The 25,123-nt window shown below is 43.6% G+C and overlaps 1 protein-coding gene across 2 annotated transcripts in view; it reads right to left on the bottom strand.

The window, feature by feature from the left end:
• nbas (NBAS subunit of NRZ tethering complex) overlaps positions 1-25,123 on the bottom strand; it is a 145,435-nt gene that overhangs the window by 50,128 nt on the left and 70,184 nt on the right. For both annotated transcript variants that reach the window (XM_034287943.1, XM_034287944.1), the window contains exons 31-33: positions 12,424-12,536; positions 10,542-10,655; positions 2,884-2,997 (exon numbers count right to left, since the gene is read on the bottom strand). In XM_034287943.1, the coding sequence (XP_034143834.1) occupies positions 2,884-2,997; positions 10,542-10,655; positions 12,424-12,536 (341 nt within the window). The remainder of the gene's footprint in view (positions 1-2,883; positions 2,998-10,541; positions 10,656-12,423; positions 12,537-25,123) is intronic.

The raw sequence follows: 25,123 nt of genomic DNA, 5'->3' as shown, positions 1-25,123 counted from the left end.
CATAACCTGGAACATCACCACCATGACACACCATTAGACATCCCAAACATCTCCATAACCTGGAACATCACCACAATGACATATCATTAGACATCCCAGGCATCTCCATAACCTGGAACATCACCACAATGACATATCATTAAACCTCCCAGGCATCTCCATAACCTGGAACATCACCACCATGACATACCATTAGACATCCCAAACATCTCCATAACCTGGAACATCACCACAATGACATATCATTAGACATCCCAGGCATCTCCATAACCTGGAACATCACCACAATGACATATCATTAGACCTCCCAGGCATCTCCATAACCTGGAACATCACCACCATGACATACCATTAGACATCCCAAACATCTCCATAACCTGGAACATCACCACAATGACATATCATTAGACATCCCAGGCATCTCCATAACCTGGAACATCACCACAATGACATATCATTAGACCTCCCAAGCATCTCCATAACCTGGAACATCACCACAATGACATATCATTAGACCTCCCAAACATCTCCATAACCTGGAACATCACCACAATGACATATCATTAGACCTCCCAGGCATCTCCATAACCTGGAACATCACCACAATGACATACCATTAGACCTCCCAGGCATCTCCATAACCTGGAACATCACCACCATGACATACCATTAGACCTCCCAGGCATCTCCATAACCTGGAACATCATCACCATGACATATCATTAGACCTCCCAGACATCTCCATAACCTGGAACATCACCACCATGACATATCATTAGACCTGACAAACATCTCCATAACCTGGAACATCACCACCATGACATACCATTAGACCTCCCAAACATCTCCATAACCTGGAACATCACCACAATGACATATCATTAGACCTCCCAGGCATCTCCATAACCTGGAACATCACCACCATGACACACCATTAGACATCCCAAACATCTCCATAACCTGGAACATCACCACAATGACATATCATTAGACATCCCAGGCATCTCCATAACCTGGAACATCACCACAATGACATATCATTAGACCTCCCAGGCATCTCCATAACCTGGAACATCACCACCATGACATACCATTAGACATCCCAAACATCTCCATAACCTGGAACATCACCACAATGACATATCATTAGACATCCCAGGCATCTCCATAACCTGGAACATCACCACAATGACATATCATTAGACCTCCCAGGCATCTCCATAACCTGGAACATCACCACCATGACATACCATTAGACATCCCAAACATCTCCATAACCTGGAACATCACCACAATGACATATCATTAGACATCCCAGGCATCTCCATAACCTGGAACATCACCACAATGACATATCATTAGACCTCCCAAGCATCTCCATAACCTGGAACATCACCACAATGACATATCATTAGACCTCCCAAACATCTCCATAACCTGGAACATCACCACAATGACATATCATTAGACCTCCCAGGCATCTCCATAACCTGGAACATCACCACAATGACATACCATTAGACCTCCCAGGCATCTCCATAACCTGGAACATCACCACCATGACATACCATTAGACCTCCCAGGCATCTCCATAACCTGGAACATCATCACCATGACATATCATTAGACCTCCCAGACATCTCCATAACCTGGAACATCACCACCATGACATATCATTAGACCTGACAAACATCTCCATAACCTGGAACATCACCACCATGACATATCATTAGACCTGACAAACATCTCCATAACCTGGAAAATCACCACCATGACATATCATTAGACCTGACAAACATCTCCATAACCTGGATAATCACCGCCACGATGTGCTACACTACAGAGTCATGGTGTTATCCAGTGTCCTCAACACACAGAACAAAACAACCAGTTTGTCTTCCGCTGTGTAGCGTGTGTTTGTTTGTCTGACTATGATGAGTAGTGGTATTAGGAACAAACATCCACTGTGATTTATCACCTCTCTGAGGGAGAGACTTGGAGACAGAGTGAGAGAGAGGGATGGAGAGAGTGAGAGAGAGGGATGGAGAGAGTGAGAGAGAGAAATTAAGATGGGAGAGAAAGAGGGGACAGCGAGGGGGGGGGGGTAGAGAGTGACAGAGGAAGGTCGAAACAGAATACAAAAGGAGACATTATAAACCAGATGGTTTAAACCCTGAATGCTGATTGGCTAAACGCTGTGGTATATTTCTGCAGTAAGTCACAAAGGGGTGTAGTATATGGCTAATATACCATGCCTGGTTTATTCAGGGATTCGTGGTTTGCAGCTCCATTTCTTCATTATTGCCCCAATCACTAACATGTTACAGACGCTACAGTGATATGGATGACCAGATGTTCAACCAGTCCAGTGACTTCAAACAGCTATTTATCATTTTGTCTAAATGACAATATAGTGGATTGGTAATACAACAACACTGCTAACGTATGGAAATATTAGTATAAATGATATTAGTATAAATATGCTAACATTAGCTAACTAAAATTGGGTGGACAATAAAAGGCTCAGCTACTAACGGTCTGCCTTCCTTGGTGTGGTATTATCAAGCTCCAGTTACGCATTCATGAGCTCCCATTGAGGACGCATCGAAGGAAAATTCACAGTTGACCAGAGAAATATACTTTTTACAGTTCTAATTGTGTTGGTAGCCAGTCTTCAACAGCAGTAAGACATCTCAGTGAAGTACATAGACACATTACTGCCAAAGGCTGTTCCAGGCAACCTCCCCCAGTCCTGCAAGTAATTAATCACTGACTAAAAGATAAAACACTTGCAAGATGAAATCTCTAAAATCTCAAGATACTGTTTTCTCCTCTTTATTACTCTGCTTTGAATTCAGTCTGATTTGGGTGGACGGGACCCACCTGAAGCCATAAGGTCCTGACAATGAATGTAGGAGGTGTTGAAGTCCAACGCCTGCAGAGCTTGTTCTGCTAACAGAGTTAACACTTGTCCTCGGCGACGCCATTCATCACCACCTACAGAATACACACATACACACACAAAATCAAAAACAGGTTAAGTCACAGTGAAACATCCTATTTATCTTAGTGTGTATCCCAAATGAAATCCTAATCCTAGAGAAAGTGTACTTCTCTAGACCATATATATATATATATATATATATATATATATATATATATATATATATACCCGATCATGTTCACTACAGACCCTATCAACAGACAGTGGAAGTGTTATTGAGATGAACAGAGCCAATGCAGATGGCAGCAGACTGGCAATGTTAATCTGCTGTCCTGATGAGCTCATATATAAATATACTGCACCAGAATATCTGATATCCATCTTATACTTCACTAGAATATCTGATATCTTTCTTATACTGCACCAGAATATCTGATATCCATCTTATACTGCACCAGAATATCTGATATATTTCTTATACTGCACCAGCATATCTCAATCAATCAATGAAAATATAATATAAAGTCCTTTTATCATCAGCAGTTGGCACAAAGTGCCAAAAACCCAAGGAGCCTGAAACCCCAAGGAGCAAGCAACAACAATGTTGAAGCACAGTGTCTAGGAAAAACTCTAAGTGTCAAAACACCGGGGGGTTTCAGCGGGAGTGGCAGCTGCTAACACAACCAGGAGGACTTTGGACAGGGACAGCTCTTTCAGGCCTGGTTGTCCTGAGGTGTGGTCCAAGAGCTCATGTCCTCCTAATTTTTAATGGAGCAGGACACAAGGAACATTTAGAGAGCACATTCCATAGATTTACAAGGATTTACAGTGAGAAGGTGAACTGACCCTACTCCCTCCAGAACAATAATTTTGCAGCGTAAAACCTTGGGGCTGAGACAGGGGGGTCCAGAGACACTGTGGCCCTATACGAGGGTAAACCCGGACGAAACTCGACCCATTGCCAAGCATCAACCAAAGGGACACCAACCAACCAATCACCCTGAAAGAGGGCAGAGTATCAGCCACAGAGATAACTCCCATTGGACAAGGAGAGCAACGGAGAAACAACATCTGACAAAAGATGAGAAAAAAATAAAATAGCGGTCTTCTGTCAGTATCTTTAACAGAATTAGAGTTCAGCTTTTGATCCTCAAGCTAACACACACACACACACACACACACACAGACACAGACACAGACACAGACACACACACTCACAAACAGACACACAGACAAACACACTCACAAACAGACACACAGACAAACACACTCACAAACAGACACACAGACAAACACACTCACAAACAGACACACAGACAAACACACTCACAAACAGACACACAGACAAACAGACACACAGACAAACAGACACACAGACAAACACACTCACAAACAGACACACAAACAGACACACAAACAGACACACAAACAGACACACAGACAAACAGACACACAGACAGACACACAGACAAACACACTCACAAACAGACACACAGACAGACACACAGACAAACAGACACATAAACAGACACACAAACAGACACACAGACAAACAGACACACAAACAGACAAACAGACACACAAACAGACACACAAACAGACACACAAACAGACACACAGACAGACACACAGAGAGGTATAGAGAGAGAGAGAGGGAGAGGGAGAGAAAGACAGACTGTGTTTGTATGATGTAAAACACTTCTGGTGCTTTCTAAACAAATCTGTTTATTACACTTTCGAGACATGGGGAGAGAACGAGCTGGATAGACAGAGAGATAGACATGTACTATATAGGCAAAATGGGGCTAGGACTCTGGTCTTAAGTAGTGTACTATATTGGGAAAATGGGTGGTAGGTCTCTGGTCTATAGTAGTGTACTATATTGGGGATATGGGGCTAGGGCTCTGGTCTAATGTAGTGTACTATATAGGGAATAGGATGTTAGGTCTCTGGTGAGTAGTGTACTATGTAGGGAATAGGATGCCATGTAGGACTCCACCACAATGTTGCAGGTCATGAGGGGTTAACACACACACACACACACACACACACACACACACACACACACACACACACTAGGTCCTGAGGGTTAACCCAGCACTACGTTCGTCCAACAGCCTCTATAAAATATTTACTAGCAAGCCCTCAGGCTGTGCGCTCTTCAAAACCTTCCCCGGACTTTATTTTTTTATTTCCAGATTTGTTTATTCCCCCTCTCTAGCTCAGACACCGCAGGCTGTCAGGGTTTCGAGAGACAGACAGGAGAGCCAAGCATCCTAAAAGGATAGCCAAGAACACTGCCCGAAAACAGCCACAAACACAGGCAAGCAGACAGACATGTGGGCAGACAGACAGGCAAACAGACAAACAGCCACAAACACAGGCAAACTGGCAAAGGGGACAGACAGTGTGACAAAGGACAGACATACAGAAAAACAGAAAGACAGAAGAAAAAACCGATAGAGGATGAGACAGACAGGCATGCAGACAATGACAGTACTTATTATAGGTTACAGACAGGGAAACTGGCTGGAGATTCTGCCTGTAGTGTATATCAAGAAGTATTTTAATAGGGGGACAAACAATTTCTCCATGATGTGTCACAGTTAAATGGTTCCCTGGGGTGTGTCACGGTTATATCCTTCCCCCTTTATGTTAAGTTTTGTTTATTTCTTCGGTGAAACGCCGTCCCACGACGTGCTGCTGCTGTATTAACAGGATGTCACAGTTGAACTCCTTCCCCGGGTGTGTCACAATTATACTCTTCCCCAAGGTGTGTCACGGATAAACTTTTCTGCTCGGGTGCGTTACGGTTATATTTGTCCCCCAGGTAGGAGTGGTTGTGCATATGCACCCAGTGTTGACAGCAGCAGAAACAGCAGCCTCTCACTAGTGTCTCTATAAACCTGGTAGATATTCCTCAATTAGATATAGATATAGATAGATATAGATATATATTGCTCATATTTTCCTTTCGTTAAAGAGGAGAGCCGTTGAGAACCAGTAATTCTTTACAATAACGGTACAGTTAAGACCTCCAGCAAGGACCTGAATGTATTAATGAGTACAACGCATTCAAGAATGGGCTAATTTCTGCAGCTTTTTCCCTCTCAGTGGGGCAAGAAAAGTAAAAGCAGTTCTCCCTCATTCAGAGGTTGTCCCTATCGTATCAAGAACTAACCGATCCTGCCCTCGTGCTATAATAAACACTCTTAGCCTCAATAAGACCTGTGATATGTCCTGGAGGTTTCTGAAAGAGTGCCTTGTAATTAAACAAAAAGCGCTTCTCTCGTCTCACATACAGATAGGCTCTTCTATGTTTCCATATAAAGTATAATGATGAGTTAATAACTTTCCCTGATATAAATCGAAGGACACAGTGACAGGGAACATTGTATGGTTTAAGTGAAGAGCTGCAGCTTGTATTTACATTACATCCCCATAATCCAAAACAGATATGTTTCTCCTTTTCATCACCAAAAGATAGGCTCTATTTTGAAAAAAGTCCATTACATGTAATTTTAAAAGAAAATGTGTCATCAAGCCAAACACCAAGACATGTATAACAGCTAAATCATTTGTGAACTGTCCGGAGACGTTATCTGACAGTTATTTAGTTCCGAGTAGGCAACAGACTGATTTACAGATGATGCAGTGGAATATAGTATGGTATCATCACCATCAAAATTAATGATACCATTTTTCACAACATCCCCAATGTCATTTACACACAGAATGATTAACAGAAGACCCTAAATTCACCCAAGGCACACCTTTATGCACTTCAATAAATGAATATTTCGGTCACCATAACCCTGAGTTCTATCACTTCATCCTGATACCATAAGCAGGCATCAAAACTCAGGCCTAATGACCTCAACCGTCTAATTACAGTGAATGATATACTACATCAAAGTCGTTTGATGGGTCTATAAACAAGGCAGCACAGCTTTTTGTCGAGAGCTCTGGCGATATCATTTACAATCAGTGTGGTTGCAATCACAGTACCGTGCCCTGGTCTAAAGCCTGACTGATCCAAAATAAATGGGCCATTGGGCTCACAAAATATGCTGCATATAAAAGTAAACCTGTCTCCAGTTTGTTTTGCCTGAGTGGGTTTCCTTGTATCTTTATCTAGTATTGCATTTAGGACTTCATTTAGTATAAACAGAAGGGGTAAAAAAAAGGTTTTGTGAAAAGTCCTGTGCAATAGGAACAATTGCAGCTTAATCCGTCCCACTACAAATAGCAACAGATTGTCTTTTAAGAGATGAAATTATATGACGATTAAATGCAGCAATAATAGCATCTTCATCAGTAACAGAATCAGTGGCTGAAATTATTTGTTGTGGTAGAACAGAAGAATAACTGTTCTTTAGGCTTTTAACGGTTTTCCCAACTTTTGCAGGATTTCCTTTCCAATTGGTGTTCACATAGTGTCCTGACTCAGCTTTTCAGAACTGCATTATGCATAGATTATTCAATTGCTTAGACAAGAGCCAATCAGGATTGGTGTTGGTTTTACTAGCCTTTACATATGTAGAATTCTAAAGTTAAGATCCACACAGAAGAGTCCTGTAATCACCAATCCAGATTATATTCACCCAGGATTAGCACTTCTGATGTCGAAAAGGATGCTATTAGATCAGTGTGTTCACCTCAGAAATCGTTCTGCCGGAGGAAGCAGTTTTTGACGGTCGGAAAACACTCCAATTAAGTCCACTACACATGCCGAATATCAGGCCACCCTGAGTACGGTAATCGACAGCGTTCCCTCTGGAGAGTGTCAAGGGAGAATCAAACGCTGGGACATCCTTTCGCAGGGTGTCAACAAGCAAAGCAAATCTATTTGGGATTGGAAGAGGATCCTCCGATGCCTGAGACGGCAGAAAGATTTCCCTGCAACCTTTCTCTTCTACCTCAACCAGCTCTTCACCGAAGGTGGCTGTTGAATTCCCTTTCTCGAAGCCACTCCTGCGGTCCAATTACCCCTGCTTGTAGCTCGCTAACATAACTGCAGTTTTCACATACACTCACCTAAAGGATTATTAGGAACACCTGTTCAATTTCTCATTAATGCAATTATCTAATCAACCAATCACATGGCAGTTGCTTCAATGCATTTAGGGATGTGGCCCTGGTCAAGACAAACTCCTGAACTCCAAAATGAATGTCAGAATGGGAAAGAAAGGTGATTTAAGCAATTTTGAGCGTGGCATGGTTATATGTGCCAAACTGGCCGGTCTGAGTATTTCACAATCTGCTCAGTTACTGGGATTTTCACGCACAACCATTTCTAGGGTTTACAAAGAATGGTGTGAAAAGGGAAAAATATCCAGTATGCGGCAGTCCTGTGGGCGAAAATGCCTTGTTGATGCTAGAGGTCAGAGGAGAATGGGCCGACTAATTCAAGCTGATAGAAGAGCAACTTTGACTGAAATAACCACTCGTTACAACCGAGGTATGCAGCAAAGCATTTGTGAAGCCACAACACGCACAACCTTGAGGCGGATGGGCTACAACAGCAGAAGACTCCACCGGGTACCACTCATCTCCACTACAAATAGGAAAAAGAGGCTACAATTTGCACAAGCTCACCAAAATTGGACAGTTGAAGACTGGAAGAATGTTGCCTGGTCTGATAAGTCTCGATTTCTGTTGAGACATTCAGATGGTAGATTCAGAATTTGGCGTAAACAGAATGAGAACATGGATCCATCATGCCGTGTTACCACTGTGCAGGTTGGTGGTGGTGGTGTAATGGTGTGGGGGATGTTTTCTTGGCACACTTTAGGCCCCTTAGTGCCAATTGGGCATCGTTTAAATGCCACGGCCTACCTGAGCATTGTTTCTGACCATGTCCATCCCTTTATGACCACCATGTACCCATCCTCTGATGGCTACTTCCAGCAGGATAATGCACCATGTCACAAAGCTCGAATAATTTCAAATTGGTTTCTTGAACATAACAATGAGTTCACTGTACTGAAATGGCCCCCACAGTCACCAGATCTCAACCCAATAGAGCATCTTTGGGATGTGGTGGAACGTGAGCTTCGGGCCCTGGATGTGCATCCCACAAATCTCCATCAACTGCAAGATGCTATCCTATCAATATGGGCCAACATTTCTAAAGAATACTTTCAGCACCTTGTTGAATCAATGCCACGTAGAATTAAGGCAGTTCTGAAGGCAAAGGGGGTCAAACACAGTATTAGTATGGTGTTCCTAATAATCCTTTAGGTGAGTGTATAAAAGGATTGTCCAGCATGCAGGCGGTGTTCAGTAATGTTCAGTAGTGTTCAGTAATGTTCAGGGTTAACACAAGTTATTGCTATATAGTGTTCTTTGTAATTAAAAGCATCCTCGAGGCTGGGCAAGTGTCCAATGCCCCCGACACATTGTATGTTTTACCACTACAAAGTTAAAAAAGCAACACTTGTGAATATTAAAAAGCTATTAGATATAATTTAATTAGTCTGTCTATCACACTTCTAGCAATCATGTTCAACACTAGCAACAGGAAAGTAATGTCCTTACATGGAATTTGACTATTTATATTTCTGTTGAAATTTTTGAGACACAATCATCATCTTGAAAAAACATGGATGTTTTATGTATGTAATTACCTTTATTTATACAATTAAATTAAAATGTATGTTGGTGTGTATGTGTGTGTGTATTTATGTATATCTATGTATAAGTGTATGTGCCTGGATGTACAGTCGTGTGAACAAATTAGGACACCCTATGAAAACGTGTGTTTTTTAACATATTTAGACATATGGATATTTAACATACATTTTCACAATACTGAGAGATTCAAGTAATATAACTAAACAAGTAAAACAGAAGAAAATACTTTTTAAAACTTCCTGTAAAATAATATAAACATGCAATTTCTGGTGAGGAATAAATTAGGACACTCCCACATTTTGTCCCACTTAAAAAGGCTGAAATCACACACAGGTGTATCACATCAGGTACACATGATTAGAAAAAGCATTCAAATCCCCCTAATACCTAGTGTTACCCCCGAATACCTAGTGTTACCCCCTAATACCCAGTGTTACCCCCTAATACCTGGTGTTACCCCTAATACCTAGTGTTACCCCCTAATACCCAGTGTTACCCCCTAATACCCAGTGTTACCCCCTAATACCTGGTGTTACCCCTAATACCTAGTGTTACCCCCTAATACCCAGTGTTACCCCCTAATACCTAGTGTTACCCCCTAATACCTAGTGTTACCCCCTAATACCTAGTGTTACCCCCCCTAATACCTGGTGTTACCCCCTAATACCTAGTGTTACCCCCTAATACCTAGTGTTACCCCCTAATACCTAGTGTTACCCCCAATACCTAGTGTTACCTAGTGTTACCCCCTAATACCTAGTGTTACCCCCTAATACCTAGTGTTACCCCCTAATACCTAGTGTTACCCCCGAATACCTAGTGTTACCCCCTAATACCTAGTGTTACCCCCTAATACCCAGTGTTACCCCCTAATACCCAGTGTTACCCCCTAATACCCAGTGTTACCCCCTAATACCCAGTGTTACCCCCTAGGGTGTGCCTGGATGTGTGTGTGTGTTACCTGCAACCCTGAGTTGTGTAGCCAGGTCCAGGAGGAGGGCTGATTGTCTGTAGGCTGAAGGACACTGAGACACACACTCCTTCACAATGGACAGCCGGTCGGGACGGAGACGCACTGAGGATGCACACACAGACACGTCAAATTCAATCCAGACCGGTCAGTTTAACCCTCTCTATCCAGACCGGTCAGTTTAACCCTCTCTATCCAGACCGGTCAGTTTAACCCTCTTTATCCAGACCGGTCAGTTTAACCCTCTCTGGTCAACTCACAAATGGCCCACATGATGCACTACTTCTGACAGCCCCCAATGGGCCTGGGGGGTCTCAACCTAACCACTATCCAGGACAAATGGTACAGTCTGGCACTATTCCTTTATTAACCCCCTGCCCCCACAGGCCAACACCTTCTATCCCTCCTAACCAGCGGGGGGGGGGGCGGGGTCGTCAATCTCTCAGAGTGCAAAAAGACAGAGAAAAACAAGACCTGCAGAGAGGAAACACATGAACACAGAATGGGCAGAATGTGGAGAGACACAGAGGTGGAGAGACAGACACAGAGGTGGAGAGACAGAGGTGGAGAGACCGACAGAGAGGTGGAGAGACAGAGAGAGACGTGGAGAGACAGAGGTGGAGAGACAGAGGTGGAGAGACACAGAGGTGGAGTGACACAGAGGTGGAGAGACAGACTGATAGATAGGTGGAGAGACAGGCAAAGAGGTGGAGAGACAGGCAGAGAGGTGGAGAGACAGGCAGAGAGGAGGAGAGACAGAGGAGGAGAGACCGACAGAGAGGTGGAGAGACAGAGAGAGACATGGAGAGACAGAGAGAGATAGGTGGAGAGACAGGCAGAGAGGTGGAGAGACAGAGAGAGACATGGAGAGACAGAGGAGGAGAGACCGACAGAGAGGTGGAGAGACAGAGAGAGACGTGGAGAGACAGAGGTGGAGAGACACAGAGGTGGAGTGACACAGAGGTGGAGTGACACAGAGGTGGAGTGACACAGAGGTGGAGAGACAGACAGATAGATAGGTGGAGAGACAGGCAAAGAGGTGGAGACAGGCAGAGAGGTGGAGAGACAGGCAGTGAGGTGGAGAGACAGGCAGAGAGGTGGAGAGACAGGCAGAGAGGTGGAGAGACAGAGGAGGAGAGACCGACAGAGAGGAGGAGAGACCGACAGAGAGGTGGAGAGACAGGCCTCAGCAGCATTAACCAACACCACAGCAGGGTCCATTGTGGTTCTTCAGTTTCCTGTGTCACAGTAGGTCTACCTAGAAACTGGCACCCTGTGGATTCTAATCACTGTGTGAGGCTGAACACACACACACACACACACACACACACACGCCTACAGGTATGCAAGGGAAAGAAAGAAGTATACAGAGTAGACCTGCAGTCAAAATAAACACCTCGAAACAAACAAAGTGAGCAGTGTCTGGCTTATCTACTTTGACAGACACAAGCTACCCACCCTCCCTAACCTCCCTCCCACCCACCCTCCCTCCCTCCCTCCCTAACCTCCCTCCCACCCACCCACTCTCCCTCCCTCCTCACCCTACCCATCACCCTCTTCCCAGCTGCTCACACAGACAGACAGACCTCAACACGCACACAGCCAACACACACACATCTGAACATGAGCACCAACCTCAGCTCCAACTGGAGCATCAGACAGATGTTGTTTGCTCAACAGTTGATCCATAAATAACCATATATTAAGATATCAGAGGGAGGGAGGGAATGAGGGAGGGAGGGAGGGAGGGGGAGCAAACTATATACTACCCCATCCGTGTTTGCCATGGCAACTCTTTAACAAACCTCATACACACAGCTGGGCAGACAGACAGGCAGACAGACAGATTAAGAGATAGACATGCAGACAGTACCTTGTAGTGGCAGTATTTTGACGTTTAGGTCCTCCAGGACAGAGAGGGCGCTGATCAGATCCAGCTCCTCTTGAACTGCAGCCGGACAATCAGAAATCAGCTGGAGACAGGCCCTGAAACAGACAACCAACCAGATACTGTCCTGAAACACACAACCAACCAGATACTGCCCTGAAACAGACAACCAACAAGATACTGCCCTGAAACAGACAACCAACAAGATACTGCCCTGAAACAGACAACCAACCAGATACTGCCCTGAAACAGACAACCAACCAGATACTGTCCTGAAACACACAACCAACCAGATACTGCCCTGAAACAGACAACCAACAAGATACTGCCCTGAAACAGACAACCAACCAGATACTGCCCTGAAACAGACAACCAACCAGATACTGTCCTGAAACACACAACCAACCAGATACTGCCCTGAAACAGACAACCAACAAGATACTGCCCTGAAACAGACAACCAACCAGATACTGCCGTGAAACAGACAACCAACCAGATACTGCCCTGAAACAGACAACCAACAAGATACTGCCCTGAAACAGACAACCAACTAGATACTGCCATGAGACACACAACCAACCAGTTACTGTCCTGAAACAAACAGCCAACCAGATACTGTCCTGAAACACACAACCAACCAGATACTGTCCTGAAACACACAACCAACCAGATACTGTCCTGAAACACACAACCAACCAGATACTGTCCTGAAACACACAACCAACCAGATACTGTCCTGAAATACATAACCAACCAGATACTGTCCTGAAACACACAACCAATCAGTAAACAAACAACCAACCAGATCCTGTCCTGAAACACACAACTAACCAGATACTGTCCTGAAACACACAACCAACCAGATCCTGTCCTGAAACACACAACTAACCAGATACTGTCCTGAAACACACAACCAAACCTTATGAACAAACAACCAGTCTTCAAAAATTGAAAAAAAATAAAGAAAGAAATAACAATAATTTACTGATCAAATGAAAGTGGAAAAGCAGCCAGGAGGACAGAGGCTGGCAGACTGTTCGGGTCACCACGATGAGGATGACGATAAACCTTTCAAACAGGTAGACATTCACAAGGTCTTCAGGCCGTATGGATACACAGGTATGCACACAGAACACATGTAAACCCCTGGCAGGACACTTCAGGGAAGCCTTCAACCTCTCCCTGACCCAGACCATAATGCCAAACAGCTTCAGGCAGATCACCATCATCCCTGTGCCCTAAAAGGCCAAGGCAACCAGTATGAATACTATAGTCACACTCGCATGGATAGTGATGAAATTATTTCTCGGCTGAGGACAGCTCACAACACTGTCATTCCAGAAACCCTGGACCCACAACAATTAGCAACACAACAGATCCAAAGACAATGCACTCCACATTCTTTCATATGGATAAGAGGAATACCTACAGTGGGGAGAACAAGTATTTGATACACTGCCGATTTTGCAGGTTTTCTTACTTATGTTAGAAATCGGCGGTTACGTATAGTGGTAAAATAATGTAGAACCCGTATCAAATCGAGGGAGAAGTTCGCTCAAGTTTATTGGAGAATTGCAGCACAGATGTCATTCGGTGAACGTTCCATTATCTTCTCACTGTAATGTTGGTTACAAGCTGATATATACACTGAAGGCGTTTCTAACTAGCAAAGACCATGTTTTTAGAAGTCAACCCCCCATGCCATATGGCCATCGTAAACATTCCTCTGGTCATTCAAGCACAACCTACAGAGAGATAATCTAAACAAAGATGTTTCTGTTGTTCTCATTATTGTGACATATGCACTTCCAATGAAATGTACATTCATATTGTAATTGTTAATGCCCAGATTCCACACTTACAAAGCATGTAGAGGTCTGTATTTTAATCATAGGTACACTTCAACTGTCCAGAAAAAAGAACATCCAGAAAATCACATTGTATGATTTTTAAATAATTAATTTGCATTTTATTGCATGACGTAAGTATTTGATCACCAACCAGTAAGAATTCCGGGTCTCACAGACCTGTTCGTTTTTCTTTAAGAAGCCCTCCTGTTCTCCACTCATTACCTGTATTAACTGCACCTGTTTGAACTCGTTACCTGTATAAAAGACACCTGTCCACACACTCAATCAAACAGACTCCAACCTCTCCACAATGGCCAAGACCAGAGAGCTGTGTAAGGACTTCAGGGATAAAATTGTAGACCTGCACAAGGCTGGGATGGGCTACAGGACAATAGGCAAGCAGCTTGATGAGAAGGCAACAACTGTTGGTGCAATTATTAGAAAATGGAAGAAGTTCAAGATCACGGTCAATCTCCCTCGGCCAATGACCACCTGGATGATACAGAGGAGGAATGGGAGAAGGTCATGTGGTCTGATGAGACAAAAATAAAGCTTTTTGGTCTAAACTCCACTCACCGTGTTTGGAGGAAGAAGAAGGATGAGTACAACCCCAAGAACACCATCCCAACCGTGAAGCATGGAGGTGGAAACATCATTCTTTGGGTATGCTTTTCTGCAAAGGGGACAGGACGACTGCACCGTATTGAGGGGAGGATGGATGGGGCCATGTATCGCGAGATCTTGGCCAACAACCTCCTTCCCTCAGTAACAGCATTGAAGATGGGTCGTGGATGGGTCTTCCATCATGACAACGACCCAAAACACACAGCCTTGGCAACTAAGGAGTGGCACCGTAAGAAGCATCTCATGGTCCTAGAGTGGCCTAGCCAGTCTCCAGACCTGAACCCAATAGAAAATCTTTGGAGGGAGCTGAAAGTCTGTATTGCCCAGCGACAGCCCCGAAACCTGAAGGATCTGGAGAAGGTCTGTATGGAGGAGTGGGCCAAAATCCCTGCCGCAGTGTGCGCAAACCTGGTCAAGAACTACAGGAAACAGATGCTCTCTGTAATTGCAAAACAGTTCTCCTCTTCTATCTTTTATCACTTTTTATAATTGCAAAAAAAGGTTTCTGTACCAAATATTAAGTTCTGCTTTTCTGATGTATCAAACACTTATGTCATGCAATAAAATGCAAATTAATCACTTAAAAATCATACAGTGTGATTTTCTGGATTTTTGTTTTAGATTCCGTCACTCACAGTTGAAGAGTTCCTGTTGTGGCAGATTACAGGGAGGTGAGGGGAGTGGTAACTGAAGGAATGTTGGCTCCACCCCGAGCCTTATATGGACTTCCTCTTCCAACACGGAGAGGCTGGGATTAATTGGGTGATTAGGTTTTGGAGGGAAAAAGGGAAGCAGGTGGTTTTGAATGGGGAGAGAGGACAGAGAACGAGAGAGGGGGAGAAAAGACGGAGTGGGACAGCGTGTGCAGAGTAGTGAAGAGAATATTGAACTAAACTGTGTGACTAAGTGGTGTGACCTGGACTGGCTGACTAACCGAACTGTTTTGGATGAGGACCTGTTTGTGGATTACCTGTGGATCGAAGACGACGAGAATGGATTGTGGACCGTGAAGCAGTGGACGGTGAAGTAGTGGCAAAATCCCACCCTATGCTGTGAATTATCCTTAATAAACTTTCCAACTGTGTTGAAACTGTACTCCTAGTGCTGGCTTGTGTTTTTGAACTGGTGACGTGGAAGCCCACACCCCTGGGCTTGCCACACTATGATACAAATAACAGACCTCTACATGCTTTGTAAGTTGGAAAACCTGCAACATCGGCAGTGTATCAAATACTTGTTCTCCCCACTGTATGTTGGAATACCTGGGACTATATCTCCAGAATTCAAAACCATAACACCATCCAGACTTATAACTCATCTCAGGACCCTGAGACAAAACACCTCCCTCTGTTACTGGACCCTGAGACTAAACACCTCCCTCTGTTACTGGACCCTGAGACTAAACACCTCCCTCTGTTACTGGACCCTGAGACTAAACACCTCCCTCTGTTACTGGACCCTGAGACTAAACACCTCCCTCTGTTACTGAACCCTGAAACTAAACACCTCCCTCTGTTACTGGACCCTGTGACTAAACACCTCCCTCTGTAACTGAACCCTGAAACTAAACACCTCCCTCTGTTACTGGACCCTGAGACTAAACACCAGACACAGACTGTTCTCTATGCTTCCACACACAGACTGTTCTATACTAGCAGACAGACTGTACACATTCCACCTGTTGTTAATGCATATGAATAGCAGACTCACAGATAAAAAGACAAAAGGCCAAAAACAGACAGACAAAGAGAGACAACGAGACAGAGAGAGAGAGAGAGAGACAGAGAGAGAGAGAGAGAGAGAGACAGGGTATCAGGTTCCTGCAGAACGCAGCCCACTAACAGCAGTGCTGATGAGATTATGTAGCTTCACCACTGAGCACCGTCTTATGCTTATTCACCAGGCAGCAGCGTTCCAAACCACTGCCTACACACTACATAGCGCACTGCCTCCACCCGAGGCCCACAGGACTTCATACAGTAAATATGGTGCCATTTGGGATTAGTCTGCGGGGGATCCTTTCTCATTTCATTTAGCTGTTCCTCATTTCATCACTACAGCAGCGGAGGAGAGGAGTCAACAGCAACATTGACAACAACACAGGAAAATGATTTATTTAGAAAAACAAGCCCCGAGATGAAACAGGCATTTTAAATACAGCTGATGAAGCAGAGTTGGATAGTTGGGCCAGTGGTGGAACAGCCAAGGAGATGCCTCTCTTTTCCTTTGCATCGTAACCCCTGACGGCAGACTCATGGAAATGGGCCTGAAAGGTCAACGCTGCTGTTCTTAAAGAGGCTATATGAAAACATACATACAGCTATGGTAGCAATCAATGAAGAACACTTTCCAGGGTTTGGAAAACAACTAAAATAAAATGAAGGGACATTTCACCTGACACAACTCCGGCTGAAACAACCCCGGCTGAAACAACTCCGGCTGAAACAACTCCGGCTGAAACAACCCCGGCTGAAACAACCCCGGCTGAAACAACCCCGGCTGAAACAACCCCGCCTGAAACAACCCCGGCTGAAACAACCCCGGCTGAAACAACCCCGGCTGAAACAACCCCGGCTGAAACAACCCCGGCTGAAACAACCCCGGCTGAAACAACCCCGGCTGAAACAACCCCGGCTGAAACAACCCCGGCTGCGTTCAAGAAGATGTACGCCCTAGAGAACGTCAGGGGGGGCGAGGCGAGTTTGCTCCTGAATGATTTGGGTGAGATCTAACAGGGGTCTCCAATTGGCCACCCACAAATCGGAGGTGAACACATTGTAATACATTTTCATGACAGATAGAAAAGCTTTCAACTAGAGTAAGGTGCTGTTTATAAACTCTCCTGGTGCTGCCACTGAGGAAAAAAGACAACATACTAGTAGTTACTGTACAGACACTGAGCTGCAATTTAGGCTCTTATCAGAGTCCGAAGCTTTCAATCCATATAAAAGTTTGAGTGTGTGGAGCTATGAGTAATTTTGTTTTACATCTCAAGAATAGTTATTTGACAGTTCAAGAGTGTTTATTTTATACCTTAAGAAGGATGACAAAAGAGAGGATGCTGGTTAAAGAGTCATTCTAGAATGGAAGTCAGAACCTTCTCTTAGGTCACATCCTGACAACTTCCTCTCTGAGCCCCAAGGTGACCTGGGATACGCAGTAACAACTAATGTCCTATTCACAGACGCGTCAACGACACATCCACATGCAGAGGAGAACAAAAAAAAAAACACCAACCAATTATTATTAATACATTAGTTTCATTACTAACTCTTCTTTTAGACTCAAGGACATGCTGTCTCCCTCGCTCAAAAAAAGCATTTGAGATGTTATTAATTAACAAACTGTAAGCCTTGAGGTTCAGCTGTTGAAGTGCAGCGCAACATTGGTAGGGGACAAAAACTCTGTCCAGCCAGGAGGGTGGATATGAACGCGGGGTACTTCAATTCCCTCCACCACACACCATGGAACAATTGAACACAACTTCAAACTGCATAGGAAACCATTTTACTGAAACGAGAGTGGAGAGGGGAGGAAAGGAGGAGAGGAGGTGGAAAGGGAGGCGAGGGGAGAAGATGAGGAGAGGAAGGGGGAGAGATGGAGGAGAGGGAGAAGAGAAGGAGAGAGGGTTGCTGGCAGGAGGATATGTAAAAGGAAAAGATTGGGGGTAAGAAAATGATAGAAGAGGAGAACTGTATGTGTCGGGGGGGATTTTTAATCCCATTTCACAGCCAGAGAGACAGGAAGAGAGAAAGAAGCAAGAGAAGACGGGAGAAAGAAAATGAGAGGGAGAGAAAAGAGTGGGAGAAGGAAAAGAATAGAGACTGAAGTATAAGTGGATAGATTAGCATTTCCCAAGTAGATGTTATACTCCTACACACTGGCAGCACACAGACAGACACACAAACCCTCCTGCTAAAGGAGCATCAGACACACAAACCCTCCTGCTAAAGGAGCATCAGACACACAAAAACCCTCCTGCTAAAGGAGCATCAGACACACAAAAACCCTCCTGCTAAAGGAGCATCAGACACACAAAAACCCTCCTGCTAAAGGAGCATCAGACACACAAAAACCCTCCTGCTAAAGGAGCATCAGACACACAAAAATCCTCCTGCTAAAGGAGCATCAGCCAAACGCCTGTCTCGCTCCCACAGATAAGAGACATGCTAATGTACCCAGTCACCTGGCCTCTGTCGTACTCTCAACTCCTCTCTCTCTCCATTTATCCTCTCTCCCTCTCCATTTCTCCAGTCCTCTCTCCCTCTCCATTTCCCTACTCCTCTCTCTCCACTTCTCCACTGCTCTCTCAATATTAATCCACTCCTTTCTCCACTGCTCTCACTCTATACTTCTCTACTCCTCTCTCTCCACATTTCCCCACTCCTCTTTCTCCATTTCTCCAGACCACTCTCTCTACTGCTCTCTCTCCAAAGTTCCATCTCATTCTCAAATCATCCTCCCTCTCTTCTCTCTTCTGAAGTCCTCCAAGGGGACTATCGCTACTTACAGGTAAACAACAGCAGCAACATGTTTTATCAGACCTCTTTCCGCTACACATCTCTTTCCCTCTCTACACATCTCTTTCCCTCTTTACACATCTCTCTCCCTCTCTACACATCTCTCTCCCTCTCTACACATCTCTCTCCCTCTCTACACATCTCTTTCCCTCTCTACACATCTCTTTCCCTCTCTACACATCTCTCTCCCTCTCTACACATCTCTTTCCCTCTCTACACATCTCTTTCCCTCTCTACACATCTCTTTCCCTCTCTACACATCTCTCTCCCTCTCTACACATCTCTTTCCCTCTCTACACATCTCTTTCCCTCTCTACACATCTCTTTCCCTCTCTACACATCTCTTTCCCTCTCTACACATCTCTCTCCCTCTCTACACATCTCTTTCCCTCTCTACACAACTCTTTCCCTCTCTACACATCTCTCTCCCTCTCTACACATCTCTTTCCCTCTCTACACAACTCTTTCCCTCTCTACACAACTCTTTCCCTCTCTACACATCTCTCTCCCTCTCTGCACATCTCTTTCCCTCTCTACACATCTCTCTCCCTCTCTACACATCTTCCTCAATTCAAATAACGTTATTTGCTTGACATAATGTACATACTGCCAGAGTGTACTCTGGGAATAACACTAATTTAATTTACAATGTTAAACCATCAAAGTAAAAAATGCATAATCACAGTTTTTGACAGGACAATCAGCAGAACAATAGCCAAGAAAAAAAAAACGTTCTAAATAAAATAACACAATATAAAAACAATTATATAAGACAGGGCTGTTGGTCTGTCTGAAACTGTTCCTTATTTACAGAGAGGCAGCAGGGTAGCTCTCTGTCCTCCCCAAAATGTTCCTTATTTACAGAGAGGCAGCAGGGAGGCTCTCTGTCCTCCCTAAAGGATGGGTTGGCTGTTTCCATCAGAGACGTCTGTGAAATCTTGAATAGTGTCACATTAGTGGAAATAATTTTAGAATGTTATATAACTTAAATAACATTTTGTCAGAATGGCCAGAAATGCAGCTCTAATGGGTTCTGCTATGGTACAGTATCTACAGTACAGACTTTCACCTACAGGGAGCCAGGTTTTCTACAGTACAGCCTTTCATCTACAGGGAGCCAGGTTTTCTACAGTACAGCCTTTCATCTACAGGGAGCCAGGTTTTCTACAGTACAGCCTTTCATCTACAGGGAGCCAGGTTTTCTACAGTACAGCCTTTCATCTACAGGGAGTCAGGTTTTCCGGTGTCTTCCCATCTCAATGGCAAGGATGTGCTCACTAAGCCGGCCCCTCGTCAAAGTGTTTTCAAGGTGTTGATCTGTAACCAAGGTCAGGTAGTTTGCTGTGGTGTCGTTTTAGGAACAGATCACACGACATGGTGCTTTGTGCTGGTTTGTTTCCCAATGTGTCATGAGGTTGTATTTTTTGCGTTTCTAATTTGGACCATTACGATCTGTTCAAAGTGTAAATTAAACAGGTTTGTGAACTTAATTTATTTGTACTATTTTTACTTATTACTAGTGAATATTGAGCTTATTCTTCCCTGTGTTCGCTGTCATGGTAATACTGAAAAACGTCTCTTTTTCTACAAATGTTTCTTTGTTCTCCCTCACACACTTGTTCCCTGCCATTATTTTCTATTAAGGTAATTTACTAAGTATATTATTTACTAATTACCAAATGATGAAACATTTTAAAACCAGGGAATGAATATAACTTAGTAACAGAGTTCATTATTAGGGGTGGGGAATAGATAGTATCGCTATTTTGTGTTCAACCACATATTATGATAGACTGACACCAAGAGTATTTTCTTTTGTGTGTGGATTTTGGCAGGTAGAATGTTTCACCCACCTGGATGGTTGTGGTCAATCAATCAATCAATCAATGGGATGGAGATGGTCAATCAATCAATCAAAGGCATGGAGGTGGTCAATCAATCAATCAATGGGATGGAGGTGGTCAATCAATCAATCAATGGGATGGAGGTGGTCAATCAATCAATCAATGGGATGGAGGTGGTCAATCAATCAATCAATGGGATGGAGGTGGTCCCACTGGGATCTTGCTTTGTTGGAACAAAAACACTCAAGTCAAGTATGAATATATGCAAGTTGCGACATGTAGCACAAAGGGGCAACAGAACCAAATTGTTCATGTGGGGGCAACAGAACCAAATTGTTCATGTGGGGGCAACAGAACCAAGATGTTCATGTGGGGGCAATGGAACCATCTTGTTCATGTGGGGCAACGGAACCAAGATGTTCACGTGGAGGCAATGGAACCATCTTGTTCATGTGGGGGCAATGGAACCATCTTGTTCACGTGGGGGCAATGGAACCATCTTGTTCACGTGGGGGCAATGGAACCATCTTGTTCACGTGGAGGCACTGGAACCATGTTGTTCACGTGGAGGCAATGGAACCATCTTGTTCATGTGGGGGCAATGGAACCATCTTGTTCACGTGGAGGCAATGGAACCATCTTGTTCACGTGGAGGCAATGGAACCATGTTGTTCCAAAGAGATAAGGACCCCTATTACTGGCTAAGGGAGTTTTTACACAATGATTCAATCAGGACAGGAATTCGATTTACTTTAGTTTCAGGGTTCAGCTGAACACGGAGTGACATGCAAAACAAGCACCTGTCATCATCCCTCGCCTCCACTGATCACCATGGCACTTCATTTTTGTTTTCTCATTATCAGCTACACAATATTGGTCCACAGAAGACAGGCTCCTTAGGATATGTTCGTAATGGATAATTAGCAAACGTGTGCAGCGACCACTCTAAAAACACATCCATCAAACCCACCACGGCACCTCAAACACAAAAGCAAACGACATTTCCCTGTTCCTAAGAAACCTATTAAAAATCACAGTTCACCTTTAAATCCAGCAGACAATGATGCATTATGACAATACAGAAACGGCGTAGAAAATCTAATTAAGGAAGAACGCAAGGAGGTGGGAAGCAGAACGCAGCAGGGTGATGAAGATGAGAATGATGGGTTTTATAGACATATGAACAACGCGGTCTAAAGCCCTCATCATCAACCCTTGATGGAATTTAGTGCAGGAACGCGGGCCATGTTGTTTATGACTGACTTGAGTAAATGTGCCTAATCCCTGTGCAACCACCCATTATCAGGACAGTCCACACATATTAACTGAGCCATCCTTCATGTCATCGTGTACAAGGCTAGCATCTGAATGATGTATTCATATACCAGACAAATGTTCTTTAAGTTCACACATCTGTCAACGATCACCATTATACTTCAACACATTTTTTCAGGGATATTATCTGTATTATTTGTGAGTCCAAGGAAAAATTGCCTTTACTTTGAAAGATTTTAAGCAATTCCAAGCTACTCTACATGACTGCAGACATTACCTAACGGACAGGTTGCTTTGACCGAGACAGGCTAGCCTGGATGCTACCGAGATAAACAAACCCAACAGGCCATTGAAAAGAGCACAGATCAGGAAAATAAGGCCTTGTCCAAAAAGTTTTTAGAGGTACTTGTTTTCCTTTTTCTGCATGAAAGTGTGTAGATGATGTAATGTATTATAAACCCTCCGGCAATATGACTTCTGAGTATACATGTATTTTTTTGGCCCCAAAAACTCAACAATGTGTTTTTTACTGAAGTAAATAGGGAATGATTCATCTCATCACAGAGATGTGGCATTTACAAAATGACACAGACTGCTGGGAGGACGATAATGTTTAGCTGCCTCTTTTGAGAGGAATGTATCCTGCCACTGCAAAATTACAGCAGCTCATTCAACCAGTGGGGAGTCAAGCTCAGCACAGTTTTGGGATCTCATGGTCCTATTAGAAGAGTAAGGCAAGCCAGTCACATTTGTAATGATGTTTGTGTTACGTTGTGTTGTCTTGCAACATGACATTTCAACTAATCCAGTGTTCCCCAGATGAGTTCACACCGCAGAGAAATGTAGTCCTAGAGTCATGTGAAAAAGAGCACCCCCAGTATTGTTGAAGACGTGCAATCTTCAACACTACTGACAGACGAATGTGACCTAATTGAACAAATGACTCTAAAACATTATACTTTCTTTATCAAATATCTGCAGAAATGCTTTTTCAGTGTTGAGAAAGTAAGCAATCCCCAAGCTTCAAAAGCAGGTGTAGTCTGCTCTGGTTGAAATTACTTAATGCACCTGTTTCTTGTAACTGTTCAGTCTCTTAAATTTACACAGTCTTCTTTACACTGCTTCAAGTGTGTCGTGTTTGAGGGCTTTCTTGCATGCAGGGCTGGCTTTAAGTCCCCCCACAGCATAAACATAGAATTGAGACCTGGACTCCATCCCACCTTCTTATTCTGTTGTAGCTTTGCTTGTGTTTTGGATCATCGTCATGTTGTAAGATCCAAGTTCAGTGCAGCTTTAGCCTTCAGACACATGGCCTCACATTCTCCGCGAGAATTTGCTGAATTACAAAATTTAATTCACGGTTGAGTCCAGGATAGCAAGAACAAGCACTGAAGAGGCAAAGCAGCCCCAAATCATAATGCCACCACCTCTGTGTTTTACGGTTGGGTATCAGGTTCCTCTGCTCAAGGGCAGTATTTTGTTTTTTGTCAAACATGGCATCTGGCTTTGTGGCCAAACGAATATTTGACTCATCTGTCCAGGGCACAATGTTCCAGTAGTTTTAGTTTTTACCCAGGTGTTTTCCGGCAAATGTCAGTAATGTGTACATATTTTTTAGAGGTCAGAGGATTCTTCTTTTCAGAAATCTCACGTAGGCCACTTTTGTGCAGTCTCTTACAGTTGATTAATGCCCATCTACATTGATTGGGGCAAGAGAAGCTTGGCTAAGCCGTGGCATTAGCCTGGGGATCTTGAAGACTTCTATTGTATCAAAGTAGTTTTTAATGTGTTTTGTTGAATTGGGATTAACTTATCAATAAATGCAGTTGGACTTAAATATCCATGTGTCTAAATATGTTAAAAAATTCACCTTCCAGAGGGGGTGCTAACTTTCTCACATGACTAAGTACTCTCACATGACTGTAAATTCTTCATCCCTTTGACCATTTTGCTTCATCACCACCTCAAAGTATCAGGCATTTAGGAGTACTTAAGTAGTTTCCCTAACCTACCGACGATACCAATATTCATGTAACTCAATCAGCCCAATCATGTCCAAAATCTTGTCATTTCTGTATCTGTGTTCAGTGGTATGATTTAAGACTAAAACTCTTCTGATGATACTTCAAATTTCAACATAATCCAAACTGAATCATGCCTAGGTTATCTTTCTATATAATAACAAAAGACTTGCAACAATAAGTCTGATAATAAATGGAGAATGAATACATTGTGATAATAAATACACATTCTCTTTCTGAACACTGTACATAATTAACACTAATAACATTAATACAACAATACACATGACTTGAGTAAAAGCAACATGTAGTTTGTTCTTCTAATTATTACTGTGAAACTTCAGTGGTTTGGCCCCTTCATATGTGGAACATGTAGTGCAGCAGCATGAGTTCAAATCCAGTCCCCTACTTTCAATATGGCATCCTTTGTCTTTCCCTGGCTCTATCAAAGATGTTTTGAAATAAAGCAATTCTAGTGTGGGCTAGTCATAATGCTTAGTGTGACACCTTGAGAGAACCTAGCTCTGTGATTTTACATTATCAGCGAGACA

Source organism: Esox lucius, chromosome 18 (assembly GCF_011004845.1).
Source record: "Esox lucius isolate fEsoLuc1 chromosome 18, fEsoLuc1.pri, whole genome shotgun sequence".
NCBI lineage: Eukaryota > Metazoa > Chordata > Actinopteri > Esociformes > Esocidae > Esox > Esox lucius.
This window is presented reverse-complemented; position numbering and strand designations above follow the sequence as displayed.